Consider the following 18,532-nt stretch of genomic DNA (forward strand, 5'->3'; position numbering starts at 1 on the left):
ACAGAATGGACCATTTTAAATGCCCACAAAACTGTTAACCTAATATTTAGACTCCTGACACGTTAACATATTCCCTATGAATAGCAGAGGGAATCACCTCCTAGCAAATGATGTTTCTTAAAGCAGATCTTAAGTTGTTTCCTTTTCCCACAAAAAGTATGATTCTTTTTTCTTCCAATGCGAAGAAAACAGCCTACTTATCATGACTTGCCCAATAGTCATACTTCGAGATTTGCCCAGAGAGCTAATTCACATCTTGCCCTGCAAGTGAGGCACTCTCTTCATCAGTGGGGAATGTTGGAAATGTGAGCAAAAGGCTCATAGATATTGCAGACAGCCTTAGCAGACGTTCAGGTGTCAGTTGTACCTGCCACCACTGTCTTGCTGAGGGAGTGACATCTTTGACTACTCCATGGAGTACTGGACACAAACTTTTTTTATTACTCTTACATTGTGTTATGTGTCTGCGTGGTGGTCAAAGGAAATCTGACACAATTGCCACAGATGATTAAAAAAATTATAGTTATGAACACATTTTTATCATCTGTTTGGTATTGATTTTGTTCCCCTGCACACAGATGCTGATTGAGCAATCCCTGCTAACGTGAGGAGGCACGCAGGCCTAACCAGATTATGTAAAAGCAGGACTACTTCAGGCTCTGCGACTGTATTTTCTTTCTGCTTCTGGACAGCAGCAGGGGAGAAGCTGATGGAGCTTTGCTAGGTTGCAACAGTTCTGTCATTGCTATCAAACCCCTTAATTCCTTACTGTTGTTTTCTGCTGAATACGCTTCCCAGCAATACTTGCTTGGTAGGACCCCTTGTTTTTTGATCTTGCTCACTCTCACAATTATAACAGCACGTCATCTTGTGGGTCAAAAGCATCGTCTTCTCCACCATTTCATAAATATTTTCATTCAAAAAGTGAAATAGTCAGGAGGGGGAAGCAGAAATATCAGTAAGATAAAAGTAAACATTTAATGCCACTATAGTTTGATTTTTTTTCCAGACATCATATTTTTGACAATGTTTCACACCTCAGATGATACCACAAAAGGGATATTTTTTTAGCCAGCAAACAATAAACTTCACAATTTTAATGGCAAAAGGCTCAAAGCATTTGTTGATCAACTTGGAAGTGGCTGTAACTTTCCACATTTTAACTTGTCCTCATGCTGTTCTATTTTTTTTTCCATAAAATTTAGTTGATAAAATATATATATCTACCACTGGTACATCCCCTTCTGGAATTACCCATTGGTAGGACCAGCAGAAGTTCTGTATCCATCAGTTTGTCTCCTCCCTAGCCCTATTTTATACCACTGTTATAATGAGAAAGAACATCATAGCCACAGACAGAATGAAACGGATTTAGCAAACATACACTTCAATGCATAGCACTTAGATAAGCATTTCCAACCATGATGTGTAAATAAATTATAAAATACAAGCAACTCTATAAAACAAGAACATCCTGAGTTTACAAATAAATTATATCCTTCATACATAGAATATGATGTGGATGTTAGTTACCAGCAGTTTCAGCTATGGGAGGGAAAGACGTAAAACTTTTAGAAAAGTTAATATCTATGCATACATAAAACATATATGTATGTGTGCTATATGTAAATATTCACACACATACATATACAATATAGAGGGTGAATACATCCATATCTATAGTATATAGAGTATATGTAATATAGCTGAAACTGCCTCAAGCACCATTTTATTACCATTATTATAAAGTATGCTCAATACTTAAGTAGGACCACTCAAAGGCAGAAGGTTTGCGGGTTTCTTTTTTTTTCCTTTTTTTTTTTTTCCTGTTTGGGAGTGTTTTGAGGGTGGTTTGAAATAGTATAAATGAAGGCTACTACTTCATTTTCAGCACCTCCATTCTCAACAGAATAAAATCATCACCCCCTCTTTGTGAGTTCCAAAATGTTGCATAAATGAGTTTCAGTCTGCTGTCAGTGAATTTGGTGGCAAAATCCATATTGACTTCAACAGGGTCAAGATAAGGGTGCTACACTGTTAAGAGAAAATGATTTTTCTTTTTTTTTTTTTTTTTATTTTACTTGAGGAGGAGAAAGAAGAAAAGATAAAGCCAATAATAAAATGGTTTATTATTTCCAAGAGCATGTATGGAAGCTCAGATAACCCTGTGATGAGTGCACAATAAATGCAAGAGACAGAGATTATTAACTCTGCATTGACAAATCATTCACAGTTTTGTTTGCCATAGGTATTTGGAAACCTGTTCCAAATCTCGCAATAGCTAGCAACATCCAGCCTTGTGTCTCCAAAAACTGCTGGGTGTTGCCAATGCAAAAACCTATGGAGTAACAAAGCAAAGATGAGGAGGCCATGAGGATTAAGCAGGTACGTCACCCATCAGTGGATCTGTGAAACAGTGCCTCTCTGTACAGCTATCACTTACTCCTATCAGTGTGCACTGATATGAACACTTTGATCTCTGCAGTGATCTGGTGCATCCCTGACACCGTGTGACCGTCCCTCTCATACAAGCAGGCCATCAGAGGGTCACCAAATCTCCAGTTTATGAGAATCGTATTTGCATTAGGCAGTCCTCTGCAACTCAGAAACTTCAAGTTACAATTTTTATAACTATCAGGACCAGGCAGAAGGCTTTATCTCACAGGACGCTAAGAGTCCGGGCTTTCAATTGGCATGACTAGGGTGTATGTCTCATACATATGCACAAATTGTTGTATTTAACAGTGGTTGTTGTAAGATACCTTGCCTTAAATTCATGATGTGTCATATAAAGTAGCTAGTCTGGATTACTTTTACAGGTTTTAACATTTCAGTAAGTAACAGCCTCTACATGGGAACTGCAGCAACTTGGCTTTATAAACTGAAGATCTGGGGGAAAAAAGGACCTTTAAAAGAACCCTACAAAATGTTTCAAGTGTAAGTTTTTCATATAGCGTGGTGTAAGGCAACTTCATTGTGGTGAGTGATAGGAGAAATGCTTTATAGGTACTCAGGGAAGGGAGAGGTGATGCTGTTGCAACTTGTGAACAGGCAGCTATGCCACTTCCTCACGTAAATGTGTGGGGGGGGTCTCAGGCTATGTACATATGCATCTGTTGGCATGGCTGTACAACCCTTCATGATTATTTTTCGCTCCGTGAAAAAAAAAAGATGACACAAAATCAGAAAGGTTTGTAAAAAGGTCCATATCCTTCAGCCATCATAAAATTTGAATTCCAGGCTATGGATAACAGATTTTAAGACAAACCATACTATTGAGATAATTGAAAAAACAAACCAAAACCAAAACCAACACTTTAAAGAGGACTGAGTGTCTATCCTGTAAGCATGCTTGGGACTTGACATGCATTACTCCCAGCATCACTCCCAGCTTTCTGCCTCTATAATTCCCCTGTTCAGAGATGAAAGAAAAATATCTTTGTGTACCTTTCATCCTTTTCTGTACATTATCTACATCTCTCACTTAGCTTGCTTGGTGTCAGAGGATCATGCTATTGCTCTTCACCAGCTGGCATTTTGTGTAGCTGCAAGTTTGGGAAGTTATGTTGTATGATATTCAGTGTTTTGTGACCATGGAGCCAAGCCTGCAAATGTTGAGAGGTAGCACTGCACACAGCCTTTAGACAAAATGAGGGGGTGCACACAGATAAGAGAATATTCTTCAACTGCATAACCAACTGCACAGTAAATACCTAAACACATGGCAGCTGGATTAATTTTTCCTCTTCCGCACAACTGGGTGTACCCTGCTGTAACTCTCCTGACTCTAATGCAATTGAGCCTCAGTGCAGGTGAGGCGAGAACCAGGCCCAGCAGAGAGCTAAGAAAGGGCAGCTTTTATATCTGTTTGCTTGCATTCCCTGAAATAATACTTCTGCTTGCTTAGATCTAATGAATTGACCAGAGCTTATTTTGAAGCAAATCCAAGACATGCATGGTATAAGAAAAGACACGTGTAGTTATGAAAAATGCACAAGGAATTAGGGATCTCCAATACTCTGTATGAAATGTAGCAACCCAGCCCTCCCAGGTGACCCTGGGCTCTCTGTCCACTCCTAGAGCTCACAGAGACCAGAGCAATGTCTGAATTCAGATCACAGTATAAAACAGGTTCTGTCTGTAGTATAAATAAGGATCAAGTATATCAAGATGAGCAGTTTTCAGAATTAGGCCCAAACTACTATAGCTGCCTAGACCTGAACATGCCTATGGTAATGCAACCTAATGGATGGCATTCTTCAATCATTAAACAACCTGATAATAAAGGCCTGTGATCATCTGGTACGCATATGAACGAAGATTTAACCTTCAAACCTAATTACGTTAACATTGCTGTTTGCTACTAAAACTGTTCCAGGGAAATAAGATTGACTTCTGATTATGCAAGTGATGAAGCTTTCCATTCAAGTTGCTCCTGTATATTTTGGGTAGCTTGATGCCTTTCAAAAAAATCAGGATAAAAATAGCGTTGCACTGGCAATTGCTAAAGAATGGGCCTTCCTGGATTATTTGCCAAACTGTATGGGTCTTCTGGAAAATGCTGGCTTCTGCAGACTAAGGGCAATTTCATAGCAAGGTCATGATGCTTTTAATTATCTGTTTTGCGTATATCTGAAGTATAAAAATATAAATTCCAAAATAAAAAAGCTATATTCACCAAGAAGACATTTCACAGATGTTAAATCTCAGTAAATTTTCATTCCCTTTTATGCATTAAGCCATAACATTCCCCCAAAATACAGTGGCAAATTTTAAAATGCACTGACAGAAAGTCAAAACAGCAAAGACCATATACATTTTAGGATGTAAATACTGGTATATAATGGGAGTGTCAATGGCCATTAGAATTAAGTTCTCAGAAATAAATTATTTGTAAGGGCTTCAATTATGCTCAGTCAATACTTAATTCTGAGTATGCCAAATTCATCCTTGATGTAATCCATTTGGTTTCACAGATAAATTTCCGTCCATCATGATAAACACGACAAGCACATGCTCTTACTGTTTAAAATAATGGCTAGACAGATGCCTTTTTGTTATGCTTCATAATCTACAGAAGTACCAAATCTAGAGATGTTGACTAGCTGAGTCTGTAATGATGCTGATGAATACTGTAAGTAACAGATACTTTACAATAGCTCTGAAATTTGCCCCCTTGATTTACAGAAACATTACCACATCCGTATAAGTCCCTGAATATGTATAGGGAGCAACTCTTGTTAAAAATGCATTCTGTGCATGCACCATTTGCTAGGATTTCACTTTGTTTCCATCAAGTATCTGTTTGCTTTTATTGTACCATTTGCCATTTACCATCTCACCATAGCTCCCCAGTGCACACAACATACCTATTTTGGGCTGCTTATTTTCAGCGGAGAAAGGACTATGCATCCAATTAGCCCAGTGACACTTTCTAATAAACACATTTTCAGAATTGCTTAAGGCAAAAGAAGGCAACATTTGATTTCATGTGCACGAGTTGGCAGGTCTTCCTTGACTGTGGGCCCCGGCATGGGAGAGGGGCAAAGCACAGCATCACAGATGCCTGTGATACAGGCCTACCTGGGAATGCAGGCGAGTGAGAGATGGGAGCCAGCTGTGAGCCTCTCTCCTGTGGGTGTGTGACTTGACAGCGTGTACCTGGGGCTCTGCGGGACTAAGCCCACAAAGAAGGATGGACTCTGTACCCCAGAGATGCTAGATCTTCATTCAGCATAAAACCGCCCTGGCAATTCCCATGGCTCTGTGGAGCTGTCTATTAAGTTCATGGGGCTCTGTGGAGAAGAGATGGGCTCAACAGACTTGATACACAACCAGCTCCATTGAAATCATTACAAGGAAAAACAAAACTAGAGAAATAAGTTGTTCGAGAATTTTTTTTTTTTTTTTTTTTTTTGCCTTGAGAGGGAAGGGAAGAGAGAGCAGACCTATATCTTCTAATACTTACTTGGAATATGAGCGAGTTTCCTGATAGGAAAATGCTGTGGAATGAAACAGAAAACAACTTTTATATAGGATCTTTTCCTTCCCCCGCCAAATAATCCTGTAACTTACAATAATGGATCTTCTACAGAATCCAGTGACAAGGCTGATAGAAGGAATAAGATTTGTTATTACATATTTTAGGGTATTAAAATAAAACTATATAAAAGTTATTTCTATCTAATTTGCAGGTTTTCCAGACAACCACTAGAAGAATCTAACAGTATTTTTGTATTTTTTTCCATTGGGAGTTGCAACTTGGGATATTGTAATATGGCATTAATGTGGTACTGCAGGTAAAGCAAGAGTTGTGTTTAAGAACAGTAAATCGATGCACATCGAATATGTGTTAAATGATGCTCTTAGTTTCACATAAGCAACAGGAGGGTTGCATAAGTGTATGTGAGAGAGGAATTTTTGTGAATGGGCTTATTTCAGTGTAAAAGAAGAAGAAACCCACACCACAAAATCCTGTATGCTCACACATAATAGAAATGCAAATTTCACACATTTCTTTATGCAACATAAAGGATGTTCCTTCCCACCTACTGTTTGTTATATAGCTAAAGACACAAAAAAGCAGAATATCTGGATGTGCCCAGACCCTTGTACTTTTGACACGAATGAGAATTTTGCCATGGCTTCAATGAGAAAGTGTTGATAAGGAAATTGTCACAGCCAACAATTCTGATGTGCTGCATCCACTCACTCACAAACCCATGTTTATTTCTGGACTAGTTAGAACTGAACAGAGCATGCACTTCTCATATAGCTATGACTATGGACAGATTGGGTCAGGGAACAAAAGCTGCCAAAACATGTTTTGAAGTGGTATTAGTCAAAAAGAGGCAAAATTAAATTTTATCAGTCATATTCTCAAGAAAGAAAGAAAGAATAAATCACTCATTTTTGGACTGATAAGCATGGGAGCCCTCAGCCTAAAGAGTAATTTTCCAGCAAGTTATTAGCACCAGAGAAAGGGTTAGGATAAAAGTGCCCTCTCATCCATAACTCTAGCTAGTGCAAAGCTAAAAATAGATGAAAAAGAAAACAAATTATGGGGTTGGATCAAATGGAAAAGATACTTACTTCACGGTAATCTCACCTCTCTTCTCTCATATATTGCAGAATCTACAGGTTGGGAAAATTACTGTGTCCTCCAATATAAGATAGTACAGAAGAGCAGATAATCAGACCTCACTCACAGCTAGAAATATTTTTGGGGTCATCTAGGAAAGTTAAATTTCTCTTTGAGTGGCCTTACTCTGCTAACAATAAAAGACAGTTAACATTTATTCATATGTTGTACTGATTAGGAAATATCTCTACAAACACAAGTTACTTAGAAACAGCAAGTCTGAAATAGGAGAAAACACCAAGAGAAAAACAAGCTGTAAATACATTTCAAAAGTGTGTTTGTTTTTTTCCTTTTTCTTTTCTCGACTAGCACCATCTGTACACAAGAAAGTATGAACATAAATGTTTGGATAATAAAGATTTGCAAGGCACTTAAACAGTCTTTCTGGGTAGGTTATTTTTTTAAATGGACCTCTCAGTGGAAGTCTACAACCACCTTTCTCCTCCTTCCTCAGCTAATGTAGGGAAAGAAGTCTCTTCTGCCAGCAGTTCTTATTTACAGACAGGTCCTTAAAGGTTCCTCAAAGTGCTCTTTTACGCTAAGAGAATCAACATCCTTTTATCTCCATTTTTTTGTGCTCATCCTTTTTTTTTTTTTTTAACTGCTCTTCGGTATAATAAAGCAAATCTCTCATACACACAACTGAGACTTGACTCGAACCTTCATCCTCATTCTGTTGTCTTTGGGATGCTAATCAGAAGGAAAAAGGAGGATGGCAGAGATTCGCATTGAAATTCTCCTGAGCTTCGTTCTCTATCGACGCCTAGAAGTGATGTCAAAACAGGTGATCATCATGAGGTGGGCCTTGCAGAAGTTGACACGATTTTCCAAACGCTCAGTCACACATTCCAGGGCCTCTAGGTATTCCAGAGAATCCAGCTCAAATACCTGCTCCAAGTCAACTGTGGTAAAGAAAATACACAGATAGAAAAAGCAATCAAAACCAGTTCTGGGTGCTGTGAGAGGCTTAACTCAAGCCTTCAAGCCCATTGGTACTGTATAAACATTATCTCTGGCTTGCCACTGTCATTAAAAGTTGCCTTTTCTATTTAATGGCTAATAAAATGGCACAGTAGCTTGCTGATACTGAAAAATCCTGTTAACGCTGCATTGGATCATTTCTTGAGTGATGTGCTCTTCCATCCTCTCCAGAGCTGCAGATGCTCTTTACCACACTGCCACCTATTCGTTGCCTCACAAAAGCCACCAGAACTATTCTTCCAGCAACCATGCAGCTCTCTGCCTATAAACTGGCATGAAGCACCTGCAGGCCTCATTTTAATCTTTGGTCCATGTGGTTGAACATGATGGGGAAATTCAGCAGTGAAGTGTAAATCAGGGTAAGTTAAATCTGTTTACATTCATTTTGATTGTCTACATTCAGGTCCTGCTTCAGCACCATGCTTAAGCAACTTGTTAATGCTAAGCACATACTTCAGTTCACCCCTATTCAGGCCATGTGTTTAAGATGTACTGACTCTATCTATCTCACGCGTTCTGCTGAACAGAAAGACATTGCACTTTGCCCTGTGAGAACAAGTCCTTTGCTGAATTCAGAACTGAGAATCAGAAACCACCCCTCAACCTCCTTCCACTTGCCCCATTTTATGTGGTTCTCACTAGCCCTCTCAAGAGTGGTTTGGGAAGGAGTACATACAAATAACTCCAGCTTAGGTTCCTGCACGCAGCCAGAGACCAGCTGTCAGCAGCTCCCATGGGCCCTGACTTTGCACTACGCAGCCTTTACCACCACTTCTGGTCCTCCCTGGGCTCTGGGGTCTGCACTGTCCTTGTGGCTCACTGCACTTCTCACATTGGAGTGGGGAGCAAAGGCATCAAACAAATCAGACTGCCAAATTCTCTGCTCCCTTTAAATTTGTCCCTTTTACCTCTGTTGCTTAATAGCGTTTCTGAAACATACACCATGGTTGTTTTGCAAGATGGACCAATGTAGTGATAACTTATTTGTGGTAACTGTCAAATGAAGAGTGAGGATGTGTTAAGAGAACACAGCAGACAACCTCCTTTTACCACCTGCAGGTAGACTTATCCTAAATATACTGAAACTCCATTTTTTCTAGAACTCTGTTATTCACTCATCTGCTTGCTAATATTAAAACTTATTGTACAATTGCTGCAATTTTCTGTATCTTTTTCCTTCTAGGTGTTGAGGTCCTTCTTCATTTGAATATGAATGCCCTTTAATCTCTCTGAACTTTACATGTCTATAGTTATAAAAAATGGGCCAAATTCATTCTTCGTGTGAGCCCACTGGTGCGAATGGACAAATTTGCTCCACAGTGTTATTTTGTGGTATAGAAGAGCAGATTTATAGTATTGCTTATATGTCTGAGCGATCTGAGGCCAAAAAAAAACCCAACTAATTTTCAGGAGCTGTGGACTGAAACGCATGAGCATTAATCTACCAATGGCAATATTCACCACTACAGTGCTGTACCATTTCAACATTCAGCTCTCAGGCAAAAAGGATTGTTCAGTTCTACTGTCAACATTTAATAAGAATTATAGGAAATAGTTCTAGAAATACAGTCAATCTAAATCTTACTCTTAGGTCATATGTCAGTTCTTTTTAGTTTACAAACACAGTAGCTCATATCTCATTCTCAGCAAACGCTTCTGCTCCCCTTGCTATCCCCAGTGAAATAAAGGACACCTATGAGTCTAGGCAATAAAACAACATCCTTACATTCACTGAGCCATTTATTCGGATCCAGCATCAGGTACTGTTTGGTCACCTCCAGTTCTCTCATTAACCACTCATACTTGGCCTTGACCTCTGCAATTCTCTGCTGGCGATGCTCCAGGATTTTCAGCTTGGCATTGAAACATATCACTTCCTGCCAACCAGGAGAAAGGAGCAGGGAAGGAATAGATGAAGAAATACCCATGCTAGATTCACTGAGCCAAATGATCTTCCAATCAATAATACTGACAATGAGCCATTTACCCTGGAAGCATATGAATCACTGCACAAAATCATCTATCACCTGTTTTATATTTATTGCTTTTGTTTGATTTTGATGTTTCTCATCAGTGAGCTTTGGAGACTTTGCAGTGATAGTTAATAATAAACCATAATAATTAATAACAGACAGCATCTTGAAATCAGATTAACTCTAGCAAAACATTTCTGTTATTTGTCAGCAGAAGTTTTGGCTAAGAAAGAACTAAGCACTTGGGAGAAGGAAATCCATTGCTTGATATATTAAAATTGTAAGTACGTCTCTGTGCTTTGTGCATAAGAAATGCAGTAGTCATATTATTAAATAAGAGAACTAATAGCAATATCAAATTTAAAACATCCTTAAACAAAAGGAGTATGCTTCTGTGAAAAACTAGCAATTCATAATCATTAATAACAAAGATGTATTTTCTGCAAAGATTTGGGGCACAGCAGCAGGACAGGCTGCCATGTTGTCCAGAGAAACCCAGACTGACTTTGTATGACTTCTGAATCATGGTAGCCACTGAGATGTGCACCAAGTGAACCTATGGTGAGGTCTGTGCTACCCTGACTAGACTGGGAGGAGTCCCAGTAGCAGAACTAGCCTCCTCCAAGCCTGTGTGAGGGTCTCAACACTGCTCTGCCTTCTGCTCTGTAAATAGATCTGCTGTGTGGGGGAAGTGTGGTAGAAACCATCCCTACCCCACCAACTGAAGTTTTTCTCCAGATAAAACCATATCAGACAACACCACAAACAGCCAAACCAAGTGACGGAGGCCAGAAAAGAAAATGCCTTAAAATAATAATTAAAAAAGCTATATACACAGTTACTGCAAAATTGGTGCTATCCCACCAACTTCAGATATCCTCCCCAATCACATCTCTCAAGAGCTGACCTTTACAATTCTCTAATTTTTTCTTAAGCTGGGAGGGGGGAGGTTTGCAGAAACAAATCTGTTAATGAGAAGAAATTAGCTATCCTGAGAACCATATCATCAAAGCACTTGAGGCATCATTGCTGCCTTGAAAGACAGATGTGACGAGAGATGCTGGAGCACAGGAGCCACTAAGACATCAAGGCCATCAAGGGCAAAAATACAAGGGACCAATCTCTGTGAGCTCCCACTGAAGAAGGCATGACTTGAGTTGCAATTGCTCTTAAATGAGATACAGGTTTTGCTGCTTGTTGAATTAGTCATATACAATACTGTACACCTTTGACCACATGATCTGAATACCCTGTCCCAGGAGGAAGGAGACAGATGACATGGATTGCACTCACCTTGCTGTCCCCACCTCGTCGCCGTTGAAGTCGTTCCACATCATCTATCTCATAGACTTTGATCTCAAAGGGCTCACCTAGCCCCCTCTGTCCACTTCGCAGAGGTCCATCCACCCAGCGGACCCCAGGGCTATTGGCAGGCTTCCTGGCTGAGGAAGCTGTATCAAGTGATAAAGCTGGAATAATTCTCCGTCTCTGTGAACCTACAAATGCAGAAATTGTCTTATTGCATTAGCACACATGGAAGAAAACAGAGAGAGACCCCAGAGAGGCCATTGATGTTTGGGGCTGCCTGGAGATGGGACGTGAGGTACCTGCTCACCACAAGTCAGTGCCTAACATGTACCTAGGTACCTGACTCCAGCAGTTGATCCTCAGAGGCCACACATACCCTAGAGCTTCCAGAGCTTGTGGTTGCTTCACTTTGCTTAGGTCTTAGTGTGTATGGGTATGCTGAAAGGCCACAGCACAGGCTGGATCTGTGCTAATAGGTTCTGGGTTTGTTTTACAGTCTCTTTACTGACATTGGCTCTTACAGCCAAAGGACAAATATTAGGCAGCCTCTGCACAGTCCATCTTGAGTTGTTGTTTTTTCTTTTTCTTTTAATCATAGCATAAAAAGCACTTTGACACCCAAGTTCCACTAGTACACTGGCATTGAGTACCAGTATACCTAGTCCTTTCCATAACACCCTTCTAAGGTGGCTCGAGCAGTAAGAACACTAAAGAGGACAAAATGCCTGCACTAAGCATGTCCTAGCTCAGTGATTGGTACCAAAGTTGCATTAGCTTTGTCTCTGTTCAGTGGAATATTTGTCTAAAACATCTCCACTCACACACTTACTCTAGCAGTAGTAAAGGTCTAGACAACAGCAGCAGTGACTAGCTGGTAGAATGGCTAGTCACCGTATCTGCTACAGTACCAATGGTCATGCACGTCATCTGCCTTATAATACCAGCACAGTGGATGAGAGCAGTGCAATAGCCAAAAATATACCAGGTTGACAAAACCTACGCCATACGGAAACCATCTGCCATGTGAGTCGCCAAGTCAGGGCCTATGGCAAAGCAAGGGAGAGAAAGTATGTCACTGGCCTGATGGCAGCAGTAAGGAAGTTGAGGCAGGAGCATATGGGTTGTTAGGAGAAAGAGCAGACACACAGAAGAAAGAAAACAAACTGGTTTCATTTCCCTGCTCAGTTTAGTACAACCAGAGAGATGGCTGGGTGAAAAAAAGGTTGATTTTGTAGCTGACAACTCCTGCAGGGTCCCCCATAAGAGACAGCAGGAGTGGAGCAGATAGGAGAAACCAAAAACAAAAGCCAGAGCCAGCAAGCTTGAATGAAACTATTAACTGACTCTCTTGGCAGCAAGAACAAAACCTCATGCCAGCAGGGAAGGGATGCAGAATGATCATGCAGATTTTATTTTAAAAACAAGATAAAATCATTTAAAGAAATCTCTATAACTACATTTATTGAAATTTAAATGTAAATAGCTTCAACATGTCTGCTAAGTTGGTGCTTGAATGAAAGCAAAAAAAAAAAAAAAACCTCCAAAAAAATCTACTGATTGCCTAGTTTTCGGATTTTCAAGTAACAAAGCAATACCTAGTTTCAGTCATGGGTGTCTATTTCTGTGCTGACTTTGCAAACTATCACATCTTGTCCCATTGATTTCTGAGTGCAGCAGTCTACCAGAAACCAATAGTTAGCAAGCAAACTAACCTGTATATCCTAGCTTTAAAATGGATGCGAAAGTTCTATCTTGCTATCTATCTGAAAAACCTAGTCTACAGACCTTTTATTTCCAACGCATTCCTTGGCATCTCAGATCACACTATGAAAGATAAGGAGAGCAAAGTCAAGTCAGACAGAGAGAGATCTCTATAATGCCCATTTATACCAAATGGCCTGAGATTTGAACAGCGCATCCTGTGACACCTATCATACTTGTATTGCTGCTAAAACAGTAGCCCAGCAAGTAAGTCTACACTAGAACAAATGAAGCCTTACAAAAACCAGCAAGTAGAAGTTATTTTAAACCTGTTCTAATGCCCACTTGAAGTCAATGGCAGCCTTCACTTACTTTCAATGTGCTGCAATTAGGTCCTAGATGAAACTGCCCTGTCAAAAGGAGAATCAAAAGGATGACAGAAGGAAAAGCAAGAGCTGACCCACTACCATAGCTAAAGACTTGCGGCAATAAGAGACACATTCTTTGAGAAGGCACCAACAAACTGAAATGCTAAGGGTGACTCTAGTCAGTGATGCTAGAGAGAAGCAACCAAAAGGCAAGAGCAGCTGTGAACTTCAAGGGAGGTGAGACACAATGGCAGACTATTAAGATTTGTTAAAGGCAGACAGAGATCCTGCAAAGTCCTCAGCCCCTGCTGGTAAACAAGCCTTCCACTTGCTTAGATGTGAAGGTATATCCCAAGTGTCACTCAAGTCCAGACCAAAGGGATTTAGGCACTATATACTTTTAAAGATACTTTTCAAGCTCTTGGTCATGGTCTTTCACAGGAGCAGACTTTCAAATTTTGTCAGTTAAAAATGATCTCTTATCTGTCTTTGCTACTCATCATTTTTTAGAGCCAGCAAGGCTGGTACAAACATCAGCTCTGACCTTCTGTGTAATACAAAGCAAACACAGCTAATTCTTTTTACATTGTGCCCTGTGTTAATGGTCACATCCACTTCCATGGGAGGAGCATACTAATGATGCCTACAGACTTGCTCTGGCATTTCAAGGAAGCATCTGAACATGCTGGAAATTTGTTCAGTCCAGTTGTGACATGCATGGCAGAACTACGACTAAGGCTGTGCCCTTCCTGTAATGTTTGATGTGCCTCCTTTTTGTTTTCTTCTTTTCCCACTGTGGCTGTTTTTCTTAACACTACCTTCTTGTGTAATGGAGCAGTTTTAAACCATCCCCGCTGGAAGAACTGCCTCTCCGATCAGAGTCAAAGCGCAATCCTGAGGCGCTCTGGGAAGGGCAATTCCCCTGAATGCAGTGGGATGCCATGAGACCAGAATCAGGCTTTTATTTGGAGCAAAGCAAAACAGATGTCACGAGGGTATGAATTACAGGGATGATGGCAAATATTCTTGCATTCAGCTGCCATTCATATCCATTTGGCTCAAAGAAAAACAGAAGCCCATTGTCTAGATGGAGGGCTCCAACCTGAGGCTCTGGCTAATAGTGCTTATTCCTTCGCAGAGAGGCAGAGGAGCCTGCCATAGTGGCAGTAGCTATGCTAACATGAGCTCATTATGTTTTCCTAGTCAGAGTTCACGTCTGGATTGTCTGTGGGTTATCACAACACACCGAGCCTGTTGGGTCTTTGCACTGTCAAAGCGACGAGACAGGGCAGGCAGGGAGACCTCGTGTAGGTGGACAGACTCTCAGGGCTGCCCAGAGACTCACTGAAGTAATTGTGCTGCATTAGAGAGCTGGGGCGAGGAGGCACCTGCGCAGGTCTGACTGCAGCATCACAGCAGGCAGGTCAGTGTGCAAGTGAGAGAAGAAAGAGGAAGAAGGACTTCTTTTTATCTGAGCCTTGAATGCTGTCTCAGGATGATTTATCTGAGGTTTAGCGTGCTTTGGGGAGAAATGAAATGGAAGATCTCCTGCATGTTTGTAGTGAAGCCAAACAGAATCTAGTTTATTCTAAATATGCAATGCCTATTAGTCCAGGTACAGAAAATAACAGTGTCTCTTGACAGGGGACTCCTGCTACTGGTCCCTCCATTTATTCTCTGTTTTCTTCTGATTTCACATTAACTGGGATCAGTAAGGAAGATGGAACCAAAGCAGAGTTTCAGGGTGAATGCCACATAGCAGTTGACAGCTTGCTCATCCATGATAATACACACAGAAAATGATTAAATTTTTTAAATGAATACAGTTTTCCATTTACATGCAAAATACCCATTTGAAGACATGAATTTATTGATAGTGTTTGATGGGGTTAGGAACTCATAAATTTTGACTGTATAATTAATAAAATGCTTTGTAGGAATTACAGCGAACCACTCCCCTACTTCCCTGCACATCTCTTACAAAGACAACAGTCAGCCTGGCAGCTCAGCACACGAGCAGCACACATTCAGGTCCATCCTGCCTCTCCCCCACCCCTGGGAGTGGGTGCACATTCACCTTCCCCCAGCATCCTTGGCAAACCAGCTGTCCTGCCATGTAAGTAGGATTCACTCCTTTTCCATTAAAAAGAAATATGTAACAAAAATTGATCTTAAAGAAATACAGTAAGCTGAAACCAGTACCAAATAACAACACTTTCATTTATGACCATATGCAAACACATATAAAACAACATGCTGTTTGCTAAATGTCTTCTTCATCCACCTTGAAGGGTATGTTTTTCACTTAGCTTGAAGTTATCCACACTGCAAATAATCCCTCTTGAGTTAGCCTAGCTTGAGCATGAGTAACCACACTATGAAATAGCGCTGAAAATGCATAGAATACAAGATCTATCTTAGCAACTGATGAGCAGTGCTACCTTGAGCTATAGGCTAAGCCCTGCCAAAGACTGGCCAATTTAAAATTAAGATAAAAGGAGTAACACAGCACTGAAGGTGTGTAGCGTGAGAGCAGATCTGACTGAAGAGTAGCACTGAAGCTATAACATACTTCAGCAAAGACAAGCCCAGAGAAGCCTTCATCCTTAAGGTATTAGAAACACAGACCAAGCCAGCTAAGTGTGCAAATGTAACTTTAAGGATAAGAACAGACTCACTGAACTCAGCAAAATTGCCCAACTGCATAAAGATGTGTGCTCATAAAAGTATGTGTTGACCACGGCAGAAATCCTGAGAGGTCTGGTTTTGCTTAAGTACTGTATATTTTGGAACATTTGCTTTAGATTGCTTTCCAAGCACACATTCCAGCCTGAGCATCTTTTCTGTGAAAAAGGTAAAGCACAGAGTATAAATGCAAAACCTCCATGAAAAGAAGCATGATGCATATGTCTTCAAAACAGGATGCATCTGAATGGAATGCAAAGCAACTGCTATCCTAGGAATTTCAAAGTGTTGCAAATAGAAAATGAAATTGTAACTTGATATATCATAATTTCAGAAGTTTATAGTGTGCGCTCAAAGGCTCCAGGATATAGGGTCCAAGCTATTCTCCACTGCACTAAGTATTATGGGATGTACAATTGCTTTTGTGTACAGAACTTACTCTTCAGCATTTTGCTGTTTTCAATAGACAGTCCACCCAAACTGAAGGTGATTACAAAAACCAACCCTGGCTAAGTAGAACAGAACTCCTAATCTCACACTGTTTCTCCTGTGGCTTCATTTCCAAGGAACACTCTCCTTGCAGTAGCAATAGTTTCAGCCTCTCCTGTAGCTTCAGACTGTTTGCTTACTGGCAAAGATAATCGATCCTGTTCCCCCTGCTGCTCTTCAGTGTCTCACAACTGGGCTCCTGCTTTGGTGGAGTTGAAGATTCCCCAGTGACTTCCCTGCTCACTCCTATTTCCTACAGGATCTGCCCTCATGGTCAATTGTCCGTGATGGGATCAGCTCCTCCCCGTTCCATTGACTTCCTTCCTCCAAGTTTACTCTACAGTGCCCTTTCCCCAGCACAGAGCACATAGCTATTCACTCCTCCTTGGATTTTCGTGCTACTTGCACAGTGCTAAGCTCCCCTCCCAGTTTTTCAAGGCATTGTCAATGCTTTCAAGTGCAAGCTCCCTCTGAAGGTCTAAAGACTTCATCAAAAGCACTCAGGGTGTCCATCTTGAGGTCAGTACTCCAAACACCAAGGAATCCAAGTGTTTATTGCCAGAACATCTAAACAGCGTTCGCTCATCCTGGCAACTCAGATTACTTAGGAAGGTGCATGTTGCACCTGAACACCTGGCATAGGAAACCGTGACAGGATTCATCATTCAAAAGACAACCTTCTATGTCCACCTTACTATAAAATATTTCAGGCCATATTCTGTGTGGACTTGCATGCAATCCTGCCCTTATGAATCAATAAGCAGTACATGGGCATCTGAGGCTAGAAATAACTGTTTGCTGTACGTAGGAATAAAGAGACTCTTGCTTACAATCTTCTGTCCATGCCTATAAAAGATATGTTGCTTCTATACTGGTATAAACTCAGGGAACTCTGAGCATCTGGAGGTACTGCCCACTTGTGACTTTTTCTACCCATCCTGTCCCTTTCCTAACCATGCTTCCTGAATTACTGACTTATTTTAAAAGGAGCTTTTCAGGGCAGTTTAGAGCCAGTGAATGAGCCCTGCTGAAACCAGATCAGGAAGCAGCCCTCCTGCAGTATGGCAGCTTGACAAGCAATCTAGGAGAAGCTCCAGGGAAGATGCACATAGCAGGCACTGAGTTTTCAGCAGCCACAACCCTAGCAAAAATGGACCAGAGTCTCTTCTAAATATTTATCTCACTTTGGGCTGAATTTTGGTTTAATGGGTATTTGTCAGTTTTGCGGTGTTATTCCGTAAGAAGCTGTTTACTGTTATTACAGCACTGCAACAAATAGATGCACTCTTGACTACTAGATGCCAGTAAAGGCAGAGGTTGGAGGGTGCAGGGGGCTCTGCAGCAAGAGCCTTAGCTCCCGACAGGATGGTGGTAGAGGCATTCCAGTGAGCTAACTCTGTGCCAGCATAGGGACCAGGTTTTATTTACACCCAGCCTAATGGTGTGCAACTCAATCATGCATGTTACATGGAGCCTTCACTGTGCACAATAGCCTGCTGCCATTTCCTCTATTAAATCACTCCTATGTTCATGTGGCTGAAGCTCAGTGCTGGCATGCAGTAGTCAAGCGTGTAAAAAATGATTATTCTGATCCCTTTCAACACAGATTTGCTGCATGAAATGGCCTGGCTTTGACCTGGGAAAATCAATGCTGTTGTTTTAATGAACAAAAAAAATTGTAGCTGAAGCCCATGCTTCTCCTCCCTCTGCTCTTCACAGGCTGTCCGGCCAGTAGTCACATGCATAGAGGATCACCTGCATGCAAATAGCATTTTTCTCCATAATTCTGAACATCCTTAGTCATAGTAAAGGTACAATGCAGGATATCAATTAGTATCTCTGTTGCTACCAGTGTCACTTGCAAGCAAAGTATAAAGGTTGGAGAC

At 40.8% G+C, this 18,532-nt stretch overlaps 1 protein-coding gene across 1 annotated transcript in view; it reads right to left on the reverse strand.

The window, feature by feature from the left end:
• Positions 1-5,921: 5,921 nt before the first annotated feature.
• KIF26B (kinesin family member 26B) overlaps positions 5,922-18,532 on the reverse strand; it is a 306,974-nt gene continuing 294,363 nt past the window's right edge. Inside the window, exons 13-15 of the mRNA XM_067293330.1 lie at positions 11,389-11,591; positions 9,849-9,999; positions 5,922-8,043 (exon numbers count right to left, since the gene is read on the reverse strand). Of these exons, the coding sequence (XP_067149431.1) occupies positions 7,895-8,043; positions 9,849-9,999; positions 11,389-11,591 (503 nt within the window). The 3' untranslated portion in view covers positions 5,922-7,894. The remainder of the gene's footprint in view (positions 8,044-9,848; positions 10,000-11,388; positions 11,592-18,532) is intronic.

This window comes from Apteryx mantelli, chromosome 3 (assembly GCF_036417845.1).
Source record: "Apteryx mantelli isolate bAptMan1 chromosome 3, bAptMan1.hap1, whole genome shotgun sequence".
NCBI lineage: Eukaryota > Metazoa > Chordata > Aves > Apterygiformes > Apterygidae > Apteryx > Apteryx mantelli.